General features: G+C 31.7%; 1 protein-coding gene across 1 annotated transcript; it reads right to left on the bottom strand.

Moving 5' to 3' along the window:
- Window positions 1-733: 733 nt before the first annotated feature.
- LOC134712441 (uncharacterized) lies at window positions 734-9974 on the bottom strand. The gene is made up of 7 exons (XM_063573977.1): window positions 9842-9974; window positions 8147-8214; window positions 7431-7594; window positions 6416-6516; window positions 4029-4193; window positions 3361-3563; window positions 734-1939 (listed from the first exon to the last, which is right to left on the bottom strand). Exons 1-7 carry the CDS (start codon window positions 9911-9913, stop codon window positions 1780-1782), a joined length of 933 nt encoding a protein of 310 aa, XP_063430047.1. The 5' UTR covers window positions 9914-9974; the 3' UTR covers window positions 734-1779.
- Between the last annotated feature and the right edge of the window lie 6507 nt (window positions 9975-16481).

The following is a 16481-nucleotide window of genomic DNA, read 5'->3' as shown; positions in this document are numbered from 1 at the left end:
CAAAAAGAGATGAACTGATATAATGCAAGCTATTAAAATCTACACTTGAAATCTATGTTTGATGTTATCTATTCAATCTTATTTTCAATATCCCACATGGATTTTTACATTGTCCTTTACAAAGAAGAAATAGTAATTTTCAAGTCAGGCTACTTGCACTAAAAACAAGTTGCTTGATATATGAATGAATGGACTTTAAACGTCTGTATTCAGAATAATGTTAATATTATGTGCAAATTATTTAGTACCAGGTTTATAAATGAAGTCAAATTTTACATACTAGTTTCTAAGGTAACAGTTCAACTCAGATTCTGTTCTTTTTCCTTATTGCTATGAGTTAAAAAGAGAAGCAACAAAACTAGTTTTAAAGTTTTTAGATTGTGTCATACAGGGATAAAAACTAAAACCTACAGATACCAAGGCAATAATTTTATAACAGAACCAACAAAAAACGTCAGTTTCTAATCTTTAATACAACATTGGCTTTCCCATTTAAACATTATGCAATACATTAAACATTTTAATTTGTGTTTTAGAAATATATATTTGATACTGAAATTCATTTCAGTAGCTTAATAATTTTCTTGCAATTTATTATATTTTTGAAAACCACTCCAAATAACATACAATAGAATATCATAGATATAACATAACAATTCAAACAAACAATATGTACCATAATACTTTTTCCCAAAAATAACAAGATAACAATTTAACATAACAAAAAAACAAATCATTTTAAATTAGGTTTATTAATTATATTGTCTGTATAATGTCCAGCAACACATAGCACATACAAATCATGGTGATGAATTACAATACTTAGTGGTTGATATAAATTGTAGAAACCTTTGGGAAATTCAGTATTATAGCTTTTTTATGTTTAACACATTCAGAAAACACAGTGCATTTGTAAAAACAAATATTGGAAAATCAATTTTCTTGTTTCAAAGTCACATTTTCATGTCATAATATGTTTTAAATTTTCTATTTTAAAAACTAAAGATCTTGTATTTTATTTCAAATGTATTATTAAATCATATTTAAAAACATGAAATTGATGATGGCAATCCACTTTGACCCTCTATATAATGAAAAGCAACATTCACTTTGAACATGACCGACCGTGCAAGGGCTGTATAGCCAGTCAAGTCAGTGTCTTTGAACATCCACATTCTGACAATGATGTTACACCTCAGAGCATGCCTGGATTGATTGATTAATTATTGATGATTAACACTTCTTACAGCACACTTGACTAAATCATGGTGGCAGGTTTATTGATGGATATAGACAGAGTAACTGGAGATAACAGCTAAGCAGAAAACAAGCCTCTAAATTCCACATAGGCGTCATAGGTATAAGTGATTGTTGTGGATTCACTTTCTTGTTCATTCTATAAACTTGGTGTTGTTGGCAGCTTTTTGATAATCTGCTTATCAGAGGATGATAAAGCCTGAGTTAAATGCACGTTAAATGCTGTCCAATTGGTTTGAATATTTCAGCAATAACATCATTTAATAATCACACATCTTATTGAGGTAACAAATAAGCTTGATGGTCAGATTAAACAAAGCAAACAAGCTTTACCCACTGCATGAACCTATTATTTTCATCGTATAAATCAAATATAACCAAAAGCATGTATCATATTTTCATTTTGTATAAACCAAATATAACCCAAAGCATGAATAGTGTTTTCATTGATGTGAAAAAATAACCCTAAGCATGAAACAAATATGCTTTAAAGCCCCAGATTTGTTCTTGTCCTTTTCTCTGTCAGTCATTTTCCTTTACATAAGCCTTTATCACTTTAGCCATACTAGCTATATCGGGAGAAAAGATCTGACAACATCCTCCTATCCATGTAGCTCCTAAACCAATCCACTCTTTGATCTGTTCTGGTCTAAGGGGAGACGACTCTGCTCTACCATACCACCTTTAATAAATGTATAAGTACTGTAGATCAAAGGGAAAATAATATAGAAAACTAGAAACTCAAGTCAGGAAGGGGTCCACTTCTATACTTTTGGTTTTGGTCACTTTGAAACAAATGATTAATACTCATGCAAACAAAGCAATACATGTTCATTGGATGTCAAATTTAGATAAATTTTGACACAAGGAATTAATCATAGGATATTACGAATATTTCATAGTTTCTCAGAAAATTCATACTATGAATTTGTAATGTATTTTTGCTATCATTTTAAAATTCATTTTACTTTTCCATACAGATTCAATTTGAAACAGCAAACTAATGTTATGGAACAAATTTGATTAAAAGCCCTTGTAGAAATAGATGTTTCTCAAAATTTGTGATAGTTTCACCAAAAAAATCAGTTTTTACCTTTTTTTTACACAAGAAACCAAGTTTTACCTTTACAATAATATTCATTTTAAAATCCTACAACAAAAATCACAATTGTTTTAACAACAATTTGTATCCCACATTTTCACAAAAATTAATTGATATACCTTCCTTTTATAGATATTAACACTTTGAGTTAACTATTGAAATGGGTTGAGGCAATCTTGACCTATCATACAACATTGAAGTCAAAATGGATCAACAGACAGAGTGATCAAATAACTATAAGCCAGTGCAGACTAGTTTGCGGGGGCTTTAATAAAGAGATATAAAGATATGAAGAAATATTTTAGGTAAGATAAAACTAAATATTGTTTGAAATAAAGTTAATAAGTGGAATCAAGGCCATATTAAATGGTGTGCCAAGGTCACAGACATGTATACCTTACAAGGATTCTATATACCTAATAAAGTTGTCCATTTAATCAAAATAACCAAAATGATCAATTGATAAAAAAAACTGTGAGTAATCAGTATGCAATTTTTAAAGCTGTCACTGAACCATAAAAAGAAGGTCAAGGAAATGTACATGTGCCTTTTATAAATAAAAATCAGACCATAAGGTCTCAGTATACAAGATAAAGATTTTTCAGCTCTTCTGAATTGTGAAGCTCTTTAAAGAAAGCCTAAGATGTAGCCAGAATTTCATACTGTATATCTCATATTCTTCAACATTCATCTTTGGTTAGACAAAAATGAAAGTTAAAGGAACAGGCAAGGGAATAAAATAACAAACACTGAACAAAAACCATTACAGACATATAATGTTAGTTTATAAGGATGGTTATAATACTTACATATTTTTCAGTCTATAATTCAAAAGAACCTCTCTTTACTTGTTTCAAGACATTTAATGTAATTATACATACACATGTACACTGTACACAATTTCACAGTCAATTAGATTTGTTTTTTTAAATGACTCTTAATGAAATGGATGTACTTAAACATGTCTTATGAATAAGGCTAAGTAAATAAAAATATTATACCCTTTTTCTGTAGACCAATCTTCTCCACTGTTAGGTTTAATCATCACAGCTTTAGTTAAGTTTAAATGCTGTAAACTTTTTAATAAGGGGGAGATAAACCTTGGATGAGTACAGTTAATACCAACAGCAACAACATTGTCGCAGAATACCACTTCCTTTACTGCATCTGAGAAAACTTCACCATACCCTGTATGATTTTCATCCTATTCATTTTATAAAAAAAAGAAAAAACAAAATTTATATAACAATATATAAGATAGAAATCAAATGGATGCAGGCTAGATATATCTGTAAAATTCTTCCTGATGGAGGCAAGATTTTTAACAATTCTGCTTTTCATTTATGTTCCAAAACATTTTTATTGCTTTCACTGTGTTACCTTAATTCTTCCTTATAACATCAAATAAGTACTAATAATCATTTCCACTATAACTATTAGATCTTTAAGCTTTTTCTCTTTTATATTATATTCTTTTCTACCTGAATATTTAGCTTATTTCTTTGATATATCAGGAATTATGTATGAAACTTAGTTTGAATCAATAAGTACTTAGTTTAAATTAATAAAACGATTTCCCATGTTGCTATCTTTTCTCTAACATAACAAGTATAATAGGACTTATACATTTGAACAATACTTAAATGAAAGAATATCTATCTTCACTTACTTTACATGTATATGAAACCCAACACTTTATTCCTGGAAATTCTTCCGCTAATAAATCTACGACTGCTTTTGCCTCAATAGATGAAGGAATTGTTTCTATTGCAATATAATCAGGGTTGGCTTCAACTAATGCTTTTATTCTTTGTCTGTGGCCATCTTTAATTTCCTAAAAAAAACAAACAGCAATAAATGAAAAATATGAAATTAATATTTTTAGCATTCTTGACCTATACAGATTTAGCATGCAATTTCTCAAATCTTACAAATTTTTGGATATACTTAAAATTTTTATAATCGCTTTTGGTCTAAAATAGTACATTCTTCTTCAATGCCCTTTTAAAACTTTTTTTTTTAAATTTTCTAACAAATTTCTAATACATTCAATAATTTTATTTCATTAGATTATTGTTTTTAAGATCTACATAGAATTGTTTTCAGTTGTCAATTTATATCACTTGAAAAATTTATTTTCATACAATGGGAGACAACTCTATTTGATTTTTTTTCTAATAAGTAACTTATATTTATGAAGAGTTACAGTCATAAGAAACCTCAAATTAAAAAAAAAATATGCATATGTTTTTTATAACTAAATGGATAGTTTTCATTATACAACTTATGTACATATACTTTTTTCTGAGGAAAATTCTTTAATTTGTCCACATTTAGAAGAAGTTTACTTATTTTTAATTGCTTGCTTCCAGCAAGCAATTCGCCGACATATTTTCCGTATGCATAGTGACCCGAGCGTAACCCTCCTCGTAAAAATCCGGTGACCACAATACGCATGGATTTGTCATTGAAATAAACAAATATCTGATTATACATGTTAAACACGTGCTCAATACCCATGCTTTTTGTGATTTGTTTACTATAAGGTGACAATCGGTTAAACTCAGCTTCAAAACACAGCATTTAATGAGCAGCCATATTTGTTAAATCATAACAAACAGAGAGAAAAAAAATTGACGATTATATGATATATTTGCGAAAATAATGATAAAATCGTGCACAGAAGGCTAAGTTTATGATGTATACATGCATTGGTTCAAGAATTGGACAGACATTATTTTTCGCCACTCACTCGTTTCATATGACTTTAAGTGGATGGAAAGACAATTTAAGCACACTTTAATAATAAATATATTTTTATATAAAAAAAAATGCACATATAGCTCAAATCAGCTATAAATACAACACTTTACCCCACACAACCAAGATAATTTATATAAGATATTTTTACATGTCAAACTCTTGCAAAAATTTTTCGTCAATTCATAGAGAATAATACATGGCAAAATCCGTATCATATGTCGTATCATCCAGAGACATCAATATCAGCCCGAGGGCCTTTAGGCCCGATGGATGATTTTGGTCGAGGGTGATACGGCATGTGATACGGATTTTGTCATGTATTATACGCTTTATCATATATTTCAACAGAAGAGTTTTATATTATATGAACTGTTTTCTGATCCATAGCAATGGGTTACCTTCAGTTCTGCTTTTGTCTTGTTTCAAAGCTTTAAAATAACTGCTCAATTATTTATACGAAGCACCTAGGTTACCTTACAATCTGTTGTTTTGAAAATATTTTGTTTATTTTTGTATATATTTGAGTGTTTTGTATTTTTTATAGTTGCATTTAGTGTGCCAAAAAAATTGTTGTTAAAACTTGATGTTCGTAACGTCACATACAATATGAAAACTTGATGTTCGTGAAGTTACATACCAAAACAATGACGTCATTCCAAAAAATGACCTATTTTTATAAAAAAAAAATCTTAAGCAAAAAAACACAAATTTTTTTTACTTTAGTTTAAAAAAAAAAAAAAAAAAAACCAGGCATGCGATACAGATTTTACCATGCGATACGGGGTATGCGATACGGGTTTAGCCATGCGATACGGGGTATGCGATACAGGGTAGGTGATACAGACTGGAAAAAAGAACCTTTATTAGATATACAAAATAGCTGTATTTTGTACTAAATATATGATAAATCAAAGTAATCAACACCAAAATTTTACAATATACATCAAAATCTGAAAAGAACTAGTTGAACAGTTCCTAAGTTATATGAAGTCACATGTTCCAATTAAAAAAGGATTATAATTCTTGAACTGCATAAGAGAAAAGGCTCATCATGAAAAATAAAAAAAATTATTTAAAACAAGAAAACGATAAGCCTAATTTATATCAAAACAATTGACCAAAAACAGATATTATAGATATTAACCAATGAAAACCACTGAACTACAGGAAGCTGACTTAGGCTAAGCACATACAGAGTGCATATATTAAATAGAAGTTTATTTTGCCCACTTTCAATTATATTGACTTGTTGATAAGTTGGTGTACAATATCCTATATCAATCTACAATGTACCTGAACAGACATTTTGTCAATATAAGTCCCTGTATATTCTGATCCATCATGTAGTATGGCACCATAAGCTCCCACTGATCCAGCTACCTTTGCTTTGTAACCTTAAATCAGATATATTAAGAATTCAGCTATAAGGTGAATGATCACCATGATATGGAGAAAAAAAAAATTTGTCACCTTAGCTGATGCATTTTTAGTTGTGACCACTGTGCATTGTTATGTTCGTGATAAATTTTAAATGTACCATTTTCATTTCATTTAGATATGCATTTTTGTTTGGTAGCTTTAGTTGCTTTTACATCAAACTCAATTTTCCTTGTATGGTTTTGTTGTTCATTTTTAATAAAAACTTGTTGGTTTAGTTTAATTTCACTTCCTCTTTGTATACTTTTGGTTTAAAAATAAGGGAATGTACATGTGGAACAGATACAGATAAGTACCGATATTTTTTTATACATAACAAGTATTCTGAAAATCTGACCAAAGGTTTATCAGGTTGTATTTGTGTTTTTCGCATGATAAAAATAAGTGTTACTATGTTTCACCAGCAAACCAGAAGAAAACTTGAAAAGTTACTTTTATGGTAGTTTTCTAGTGGCATCACCCCTCACCCACAAATATTTTTGCTGAAATATTTTAAATATACCATACTCTTTACTATTCAATGGGCATCGGGTGGTGCCATATATTATTCAAATTGACTGGCATTGGAAACCCTTCATGTGAAATCATGTTATAATAAGGTAAAAAAAGATGATGAATTTCTGTAAAAAATAGGACTTAAATGAAATCTATACATAATTCAGGCTTATTGTATGTCATGTGCTGCTATTTATAGGCACTTATAATATATGATGCAGATATACATTTTTCTATATTATATCTCCAAAAATAATACATTTAGCAAAACATACACAGCAAATTGACTTGAAAATTGTAAATGTTGCTATTCCTTTTAGATTATTTTTACACTGGTATTGTAATTTACAAGTATTTTCAAATTTCAAAACCTCACCTGAAACTTTGCTAGCTTCTTCAACTGCTTGTTGTGCCAGTTGAACACTCTTCTTAATCAAACTGTATGCCTGTTCTTCTGTTACCCCTGCATGCTTTACAAACCCTTCTATTGATGCTTGATAAGATCCAGTCAATATTATCTCTGAACCAGCTTCTATAAAACTAAAATATTACAAAATGAATGAAGCCCTAGAATCAGCTGTTACAACAAAATTTATGTACTTTTAAAACAATTTGTTTTTAAAATGAACTTGTTTATATTGTATGATTTAAAACCTCAGTAATATCCTTGTGTTTTTTACTTATTTTTAATTGCCTTTATGCCATGTATGCCAAAATCTATATTTATTGATTTTGATGATTTATATCAGGTCTGTATGATCTGAATTTTTTGTAAAGATGTTTTTGAAATGCTAAATTAATCATTTTAAAATAAAATTTGCTACTATAACTATAATTATGATCTTGTTATAAGGTGTGGGCTTTTAAGGTCACTGCTGAAGGACTAAAATTGCCTTCCTATGATATATTGGCAATGTATTAGAACTTGATGATTTTTCCAACAGGTACTCCAGAATTCAATATCCTACACTTTTTCAAATAGATTTCTTGAGTTGATAGGAAAGGTAGGGCAAACATTTCTACAAATAAACTTTGTTAGAGTAGGTCAAGAGAAAACAGCTGCTTACTTAAAATATATTTATTCATTCTTACTTTTTATGGCACTGTACAAATGATGCTGGGTTAGTTTGAAGAAGTCTGGCTGACCAAAGTGGATCTTTCTGAAAGTAAAGTACTCTTTTATTGAAGTTCTACATAGACCCTATAGAATGAAGAAAAAAATGTAACCATAAGAATCAAAATCTTGTCACCATTTTGGGATTTTTTTACTTTAGAGGTCCAATCCCATATAGGATCATATAGAGCTATACTAAACTATCCTTAACCCCAAACCTTACCCTAACCCATACCTAAACCTAACACTAGCTCAAACCCTTAAACATAACCCTAACTTAGAACATCCCCTAACCTAACCATAACCATGACTGAACCCTAACTCTAACCAAAAACATTTGTGCACAATACATGTACATATAACTTTTGGCAGCACTTAAACCATCGGTGATCATTGTTGCTTTATGCTTTTTGGTAGGGTTGTTGTCCCCATTTCCCATGATTCCCATATATAACTGCCTGGTTTTCAGGTTTGTACATAATTTATATAAGATAAGATAAGATATTTGTATTCTAATTAATGCCCATGAAGAGCAAAGTAATTTATTACGATGATTTTTATAAATGTTACAATAATATTGACAAAAATCATAAATATGAATTTAACTTTTCCAATTCTAAGATGTTAAACCACAGCAAGATCTGAGCCATACACATAAAAAAGGCATATGTATATTAAACAAACACCTAGAAGATTTTTACAAAATTAAAATTAAGATTTTCCATAGTCCACTCTTTCATGTATTTGGAAATGTCAAATAGGAGAACTGTTCTCTTTTGAGTAATGCTTACAACTCTCTCAAGTTCTCTATAATATATATTTCTATATTTATTTGATGATTACAGATCATCACTCTTTATCGACACCAACTTCTGAAGCAAGGTTGTTGGCTCTCCGGACATTCCCAAAACCCTGTGTTTAACACTTGATTGCTGAGTTTATGAGCTTCTGTCCTTGCTGGGAAGTTGCATCGACACATGTGAAAAAGGTGTTTTACTGCTAGATGGTCCGAGTACACAGTTATGTCATAGTGCATTTCTTTTAGACAATAAATGAAAATTAAAAAAATCCCACCTGCCCTTTCTCAATAATATTTTTACAGTTGTTGTACTACTTTTGAGACAAACTATATCAAAATTATTGAAAACTTCATCAGCTCTAACTCAAAATTTGGACAATTTTATGTTAAGGGGGTCTTGAAATCTTTTGACAGCTTCCAAAGTGCTATTTTTTTAACCTTTTTCAGCTGGACCTAATCACTACTTAACATTAATAATATATCTAGGACCCAAATTTTGTACAGTGTCATTTCACCCCCCCCCCCCCCCACCCACCCTTTTCTATCTATGTGAGGCATAAAACATAGAGAAATACATTTGGAAGGGGGATAAAAAAAACATTGGCAAGTAACACACTGTCCAGACTCCACACTACATTCGTTACTGTGTTCTTAGACCAGATTATATTAAAATGCAGATGCAGTATTGATTTATATATCCAGCTAAATTCAATAGAAAAAAATATCCATTTATTTCTGTGCTGTCAGTGTTGTAGTTGTGTTTGACAAATTTAATATAAAACTTTATGGGGCTTTATGCAATTATTGCAAACATTTCAAATTCCTGTACATTTACTACTAGCAACAACCTATCGTAAATATAAAGAAATTCAACCTCAATTAATTTATTTCCCAATCTAGCAAGTTCCATTGATGTTCCACCATCCAGTATCGTTATTTTGGACATGTTTCTTTCTCAGTCTCAATCAGTGTCTATAATCGATTGAGCTGTTTTACTTTCACTTTCGGTTTGTATCGCGGAATATGTCGTGGTTTGTCGAATGAGTTATTTATAGTCTTCCATCCTGGACTTGTACTTTCGGCAACCCGTACCATATTTTTTACCAAATGGTACCCATGATTTATTTGATATTATTTCTATACATAGTTTTTGTAACTTTTTTTCGTATATCATAAGATAGAAAAATATGAATAAAAAAACTTGCATTGCTAATATCCTGGACCACTCTTTTTCCTGAAGGTGCTGGTCATTTGTAGCCTGAAATAAAGGGGGGATTAATTACGGGGAATCATGAAAGGGGGTTAGTAATTTTTTAATAACTTCATATGTGTTATGTGCGTTGTTGGTTTTTTTTTTGGGGGGGGGGGCGTGACGAGGGTGCATGGATTAAGTTTTGAGCATATTTATATATTATAGATATAGGAAGATGTAGTGTGCGTGCCAATGAGACAACTCTCCATCCAAGCCACGGTAACAATTTAAAAAGTAAACCATTATAGGTTGAAGTACGGCCTTCAACACGGAGCCTTGGCTCACACCGAACAACAAGCTATAAAGGGTCCCAAAATTACTAGTGACCATTCAAACGGGAAAACCAACGGTCTAATCTATATAAACAAAACGAGAAACACGTATAATTACATAAACAAACGACAACTATTGTACATCAGATTCCTCAGATGTATATCAAACATGAACAAAAACACAAGAAAGTCCAAGGTTACTATACCAGCGCCGGCAAAATATTGTCCCGGTTATATTTGAAATATATAAGTAAATATGTTGGAGTAACCATCAGCAACAACGTGGGATAAACACATATATAATACAGCAGGCAAAGGAAACAAAACGTTGCGGGATTTATATGTAGAACTTGGCCCTTAAAGGCTGTACAAAACCTATAAAGGCAGCTGTGTATGTATCCATTGTAAGACCTGCAGTGGAATATGCAAAGCGGGAAAGCCTCGAAGAACGGAGGAAAACAAACAGATTATATAAAAAAGAAGATGTGGTATGAATGCCATTGAGACAACTCTCCACAAGAAACCAAAATAACACTAGGGGCGGATTTAGGCGGGTGCGTGGAGGACGTGCGCCCCCTAGCAAATCATGGGTTGCCCTTTGCTCAATAAAGTATCTGAACAGACGACGAAAATTAATGTCGTCGCATTGAATCTGTTTTTACATTCAATGAAGTATATATAAAACAGTAAGTTTAACAGAAGCAACGTGATTACTAATTTTACTGTCTGACCTACGGTGTATTCAAGTTCTATAAATATATTATACTTCAAAAGAAGATGTCAAACGCGGTACTGCGTTTGATGACAAATATCATAGGCGTTTAGCAGTTGAAGTTAAACAATTGTGACAGTGTAGTTGCAGATTTTATAAACAATTTCTTTCATAATCGAAGTTCTAAACACCCCCACCTCACTTTCCCCACGAAGAAGGTAAAAAAGCCCTACCCGCGATTGGGTTGGTTATTTCATCATGGCACGTCCAAAAAAGCAGTCCAAGTTAGATTCTATCTTAATGAAATATAGAAATACTGGTTCAAGCGAAAGGTTAGTTTATTAATTTGTGGCATTATTTAATATCTCTGTATCAATATACATGAATGTTTCTCACTTGCAACCTGTTACTGAAAAGTTTGGCGAAGCATGCATAAACGGTCAAGGCACCAATCCGCACTTCCGTATTGCATACGATTCCATGAAAATATACATACCTTCGTAAGGATTTCATTCTGATTTAAGTGGTTTGCGATAAAAAAAAAAATGAATATAAAAAATTGACACGACCTCCGAAAACAATAAAGAATAATAATAAAAAAAAAATATGAAAAAACATATGAAAGATCATGAAACGTGACAGTTTTTGGCATATTTGATAGATTTTTCATATCTAAGCTAGAATCGGAGCGTTTTTAATATGCCGTATGGTATCCCAAAGTAATAAATTAACAGTCTATACTACCAATTTATGTTGAAAAGCATGGTCGATAATTTCTTTCACACGATTTATCAATTTCACAATGGAAATGGTAAACAAGGTTGAAAAAATTAAAAGTTTTGGTAGAGCTATATTCAGAAACACATCGAGATTTTAAACTATCCAGAAGTTCTTTAGAGTTTTGTTAAGAATCCATGGCACACATGGTTAATACCACAACGCCAGTAAACAGTTTCATGGTTATTTTTGGAGTTCTCTTTTCACTGCGGACATAATTTCGTCAATCTAAGGGATGTTTCTTTCATGGAACACGCAGATGAGCCGACAGTGCTCATTTATTCATAGAAACTCAAAGAAGTACGATTTACAAACAAAGACAGTATAAGTATGGAAAAACTTCTCAAAATTAGCAAAGCGGAAAAAACTCTACCTTTTTTTGTATTATATCAAGTACAGTTTTAAGAATGAACATTGGTTTTCCCGTTTGAATGGTTTTACTCTAGTACTTTGGTGGCTTTTAAAAGCTTGTTGTTCGGTGTGAGCCAAGGCTCCATGTTGAAGGCCGTACATTGACATATAATAATTTTTTGGGGAAGCTTTGTAATAAGATACATTAGGAGTTATAAATTACTTTTTTTAATTGTTATTTGGATGGAGAGTTGTCTCATTGGCACTCACACCACATCTGCCTATATATATGATGGTCATCAGTGTTTTTTTGGTAAACCAAAATTTGTTATCATCGGATAGGATATCTATCTAGGAATTTACAAAGACGGGTGTCATGTAACTTATTACAAAGCTTCCCCAATGATACAGTTATGTGATTCCCCAGGTATTTTATTACAAAGCTTCCCCAATGAATCAGTGATGTGATTCCTCAGATATTTTATTACAAATCTTCCCCAATGAGTCAGTGATGTGATTCCTCGTGTATCTTATTACAAAGCTTCCCCAATGAATATGTGATTGTGATTCCTCATGTATCTTATTCCAAAGCTTCCTCAATGAATATGTGATTGTGATTCCTCATGTATCTTATTACAAAGCTTCCGCAATAAATCAGTGATGTGATTCCTCGTGTATCTTATTACAAAGCTTCCCCAATGAATCAGTGATTTTGATTCCTCATGTATCTTATTACAAAGCTTCCCCGATGAATCAGTAATTGGGATTCCTCTTGCAGGTATCTTATTACAAAGCTTCCCCAATGAATCGGTGATTGTGATTCCTCGTGTATCTTTTCACAAAGCTTCCCCAATGAATCGGTGATGTGATTCCTCGTGTATCTTATTACAAAGCTTCCCGAATGAGTCAGTGATTGCGATTCCTCAATAATTATTAGGAGCAGATGAATCATTCCTTTTAATGTAAGTGTGAATAAAGTGAGTCAAGTGTGGTCCAAGGTTCAGGATATTTACCAAAATTAAAATTTTAAGGAAAAATGGTAGTAAAAAGGTTTGACCATAGTATTGGAGGTAATACCTAAGCCTGCATGTTGTTTTATCAACCTTTTTAGATGACATTGCAGTAGATATTTCAGTTTCAGATATCATACTGTCAAGTTCATGAAAACATTCACCTTTTTAAAAAAATATCAGTTTTTGCTCTACAAACTAAAATCGTTCTTCAAATTCATCGTTTGGTTTTGTTACTTTTTTAAAATGGTTCAACCAATATGATGGGGCAATAAATGCAAGTTTATGATCTATATATATATATATATATCTTTACCCTGCCAGGTTATTTCTCATAAATGAAAGGTTACAGTCAAACCACTTTTTTGCCAACACGTTGTGAAATGAAGCGATGTTGTCATGATACAATGTGAAGGATGTGACATATATATGTGTCCATAAAAGAATTCCACTTATAGATACAGAATCATGTATGAAGCTACAAAATAGTAAGACTGAATTGTTTTGCTCAAAATGCGTACAGCACCAGTACTATATGTCTGCCTCTACGTATGCCGATGAGTGATTACCAACAGCAGGTTGTCTACATAATCAGTAACTGTTCGGATGCGCGAAAACAAATACACAGAAAAAGAGTAGAGAAAACAAAGCTGTAGAAACAATCATATATATGCCTGTACCACGTCAGGAGTATATCCAGTGCATGGTTGTCATTTGTTGCTGTCTGTCGTCATTTTCTATTACTTTAGTGTTCTTATTAAGGTGTTACCCATTGTTGAAGACCATACGTTAAAACGTAGTTGTTTTAAAGCATTCAATGAGTTCAAACATTTATATAATATTATCAATGAAAAGAGATATAAGGTATAAATTTCAACGACAGAGTAAACCTTCTGTACATGGTCAAAATACTGTGAAGCTGTTCTATAAGTTATACTCTTTGTTTACTAGATGGTGGTTTTGAAGGTAACACCGGGCGCATTGCATTTATGCCATTTTTAAAATTACAATCTTTCATTTGCGCCACAAGGTAATATTTCATTTGCCCCAAATAATAAAAACTTCATTTGCGCCATTTTACAGGTAATTCAGGTAAGCAATAACGGAAGCGTTAAATATGCACTGCTCTACAGTGTTTGTCTCAACAGCATTTCTCTGGATAATGGGTGAGTTCAATGCCACCCTCATTTCTGAAGCCGAGAGTCACTAAGGTTTATAATTGGGATGAGTTCAATGTCACACTCATTTCAGAAGCTGAGAGTCACTAAGGTTTATAATTGGGATGAGTGCAATGCCACACTCATTTCAGAAGCTGAGAGTCACTAAGGTTTATAATTATATATAGTGTTCACATGTTCGAGGTGTCAAGGTGGCCATTTTCAATTTAGACATAAAACAGGAGAATAATTCAAAAGCGTGTAATATTTGATGACCACACTTTTAGTTTATTATCAGATCATACGTTCTGAAAAATGGAGACCAAGTCGTGTATTTGTACTCCAAATAGAAATAAACCTTGCAAAGCAAGTATAACAACTGAAATGGAGGTTCATAAAAAAACGGACTATCTTTTATCATTATGGTATGCACTTGAGAGGAGAAATTATCCGGAAATGAATACATCAATGATAAATATACAAACTTTAATTATCAATAGTTTTTTTTTTTAAATATGTATATGTTTTATACCATTTACCTGTATTTACCTGTAATAAGGTTTTATTTAGGCGCAAATGAAATATTGTTTGTGGCGCAAATGAAAGATTTTTTTGGCGCAAATGAAATGCCAATTGGCGCAAAAGCAAAGCCCCGATCACACCATATTTAAAGTTGAGTGACAAAGCCAACAAATCAAGTTGAATGAACAATCCTACCTACAGGCTTAATTATGATTCGTTTAGAGAAATATTCAAACTCTAATTTTGACCGGTCGTAGAATCGAAAAATTGTGCAAATTTGTAAAGTTTTAGGTAAAAGTTCGGTAGTTGAGTTTTTCATAAGAGTTAAAAACTTTCATCAGTCGGAAGATACTATCTGAATTGCGGGAAAGGCAAAAATCTCCCAATCAACTAAAGAATAAACAATAGCAGTTCATTTTGAATTTAAATCAATTGCACCTTCAGGTGGGCAACAATAAAAAGGCAGTGACGGAACAGGAAAGGATTTTCATTTGATATTTTACATGACAAGTACATTTAAAGATATATTTCTTATTTTTATGTAGTCAGTTCTTAAAAATATTCAAATTTTATAATTTTGATTCTGTTTTGAATTAAATTCCGGTTGCCAGTGGCAAATATCACACTAAGCTATTGAATAAATGGTTTAAAAGAAGCCACAGGCACTTGTGTCAGTCAATATGATGGGGTTCCATACCCGTACGAAAAATGGTTTAATTGAATGAAATTTAACATGAGTTGTCACATTAAAAGCATAGATCTAACGAACTATAAAATCATAATGATACTAGTCACAGATTTTTGTCGGAAGTTTTAGATTAATCTGGGAATCATTAGAAAAAAAAACTGTTGTGCGGGATTTTCTCGCTGTGTTGCCGGAGACCCATTGGTGGCCATTGGCTATTTTCTGCTCTTTGGACGGATTGGTGTCTCTATTAGCATATTCCCCGTTCCATTGTCAATTCAAGTTTATATGTAATCTCATTTTTTTTCATCAGTTTCAGAATTTATTAGAGGCTAAAAATCTCAAACGTGACGGTCACTATTAAGTCAATTATATATGTACAACGTCCCAGCTACAGCCACTTGTCTCTGAAATTGTTTCACCTGTATACTTTAATGATTCTTAAACACATTATATGTTAGGTAGGTAGTTTTGTGTCTGTGGTCCAGCTGTATTAAAGTATACCTTTGTGATTAATAACAATTATTATAGATATATAATACAATATGTCTCTGTTGACACTTGTTTGGTAAACGTGAGTTATATATATATTTTCAAAATGTTGGAAAACCGTGATCGTGACGGTAATACAGCTGTCTGACTCACTTTTACCTACTACATGATAAAGTTAAATTAAAACACCTGTGTAGGTATGAAAATTGGTCACGGGTGACTGCACAAACAGTTCGGAACATTTTGGACTTTTTCGATCACTCAAACATAATATTGTTTACAAA

This window comes from Mytilus trossulus, chromosome 3 (assembly GCF_036588685.1).
Source record: "Mytilus trossulus isolate FHL-02 chromosome 3, PNRI_Mtr1.1.1.hap1, whole genome shotgun sequence".
Lineage (NCBI taxonomy): Eukaryota > Metazoa > Mollusca > Bivalvia > Mytilida > Mytilidae > Mytilus > Mytilus trossulus.
Note: the sequence above shows the minus strand (reverse complement) of the source record. Positions and strands in the feature narration are given on the sequence as shown.

What these genes read in the sequence shown, in the direction of transcription:
- LOC134712441 (XM_063573977.1), bottom strand. Translation starts at nt 9,913, where the DNA reads ATGTCCAAAATAACGATACTGGATGGTGGAACATCAATGGAACTTGCT. An exon ending in TTTGTACAGTGCCATAAAAA is followed by an intron (nt 7,595 to 8,146) that starts GTAAGAATGAAT and finishes GTAATATTTTAG; the next exon opens with TTTTATAGAAGCTGGTTCAG. An exon ending in GATTGGTCTACAGAAAAAGG is followed by an intron (nt 1,940 to 3,360) that starts GTATAATATTTT and finishes CATTTATTAAAG; the next exon opens with GTGGTATGGTAGAGCAGAGT.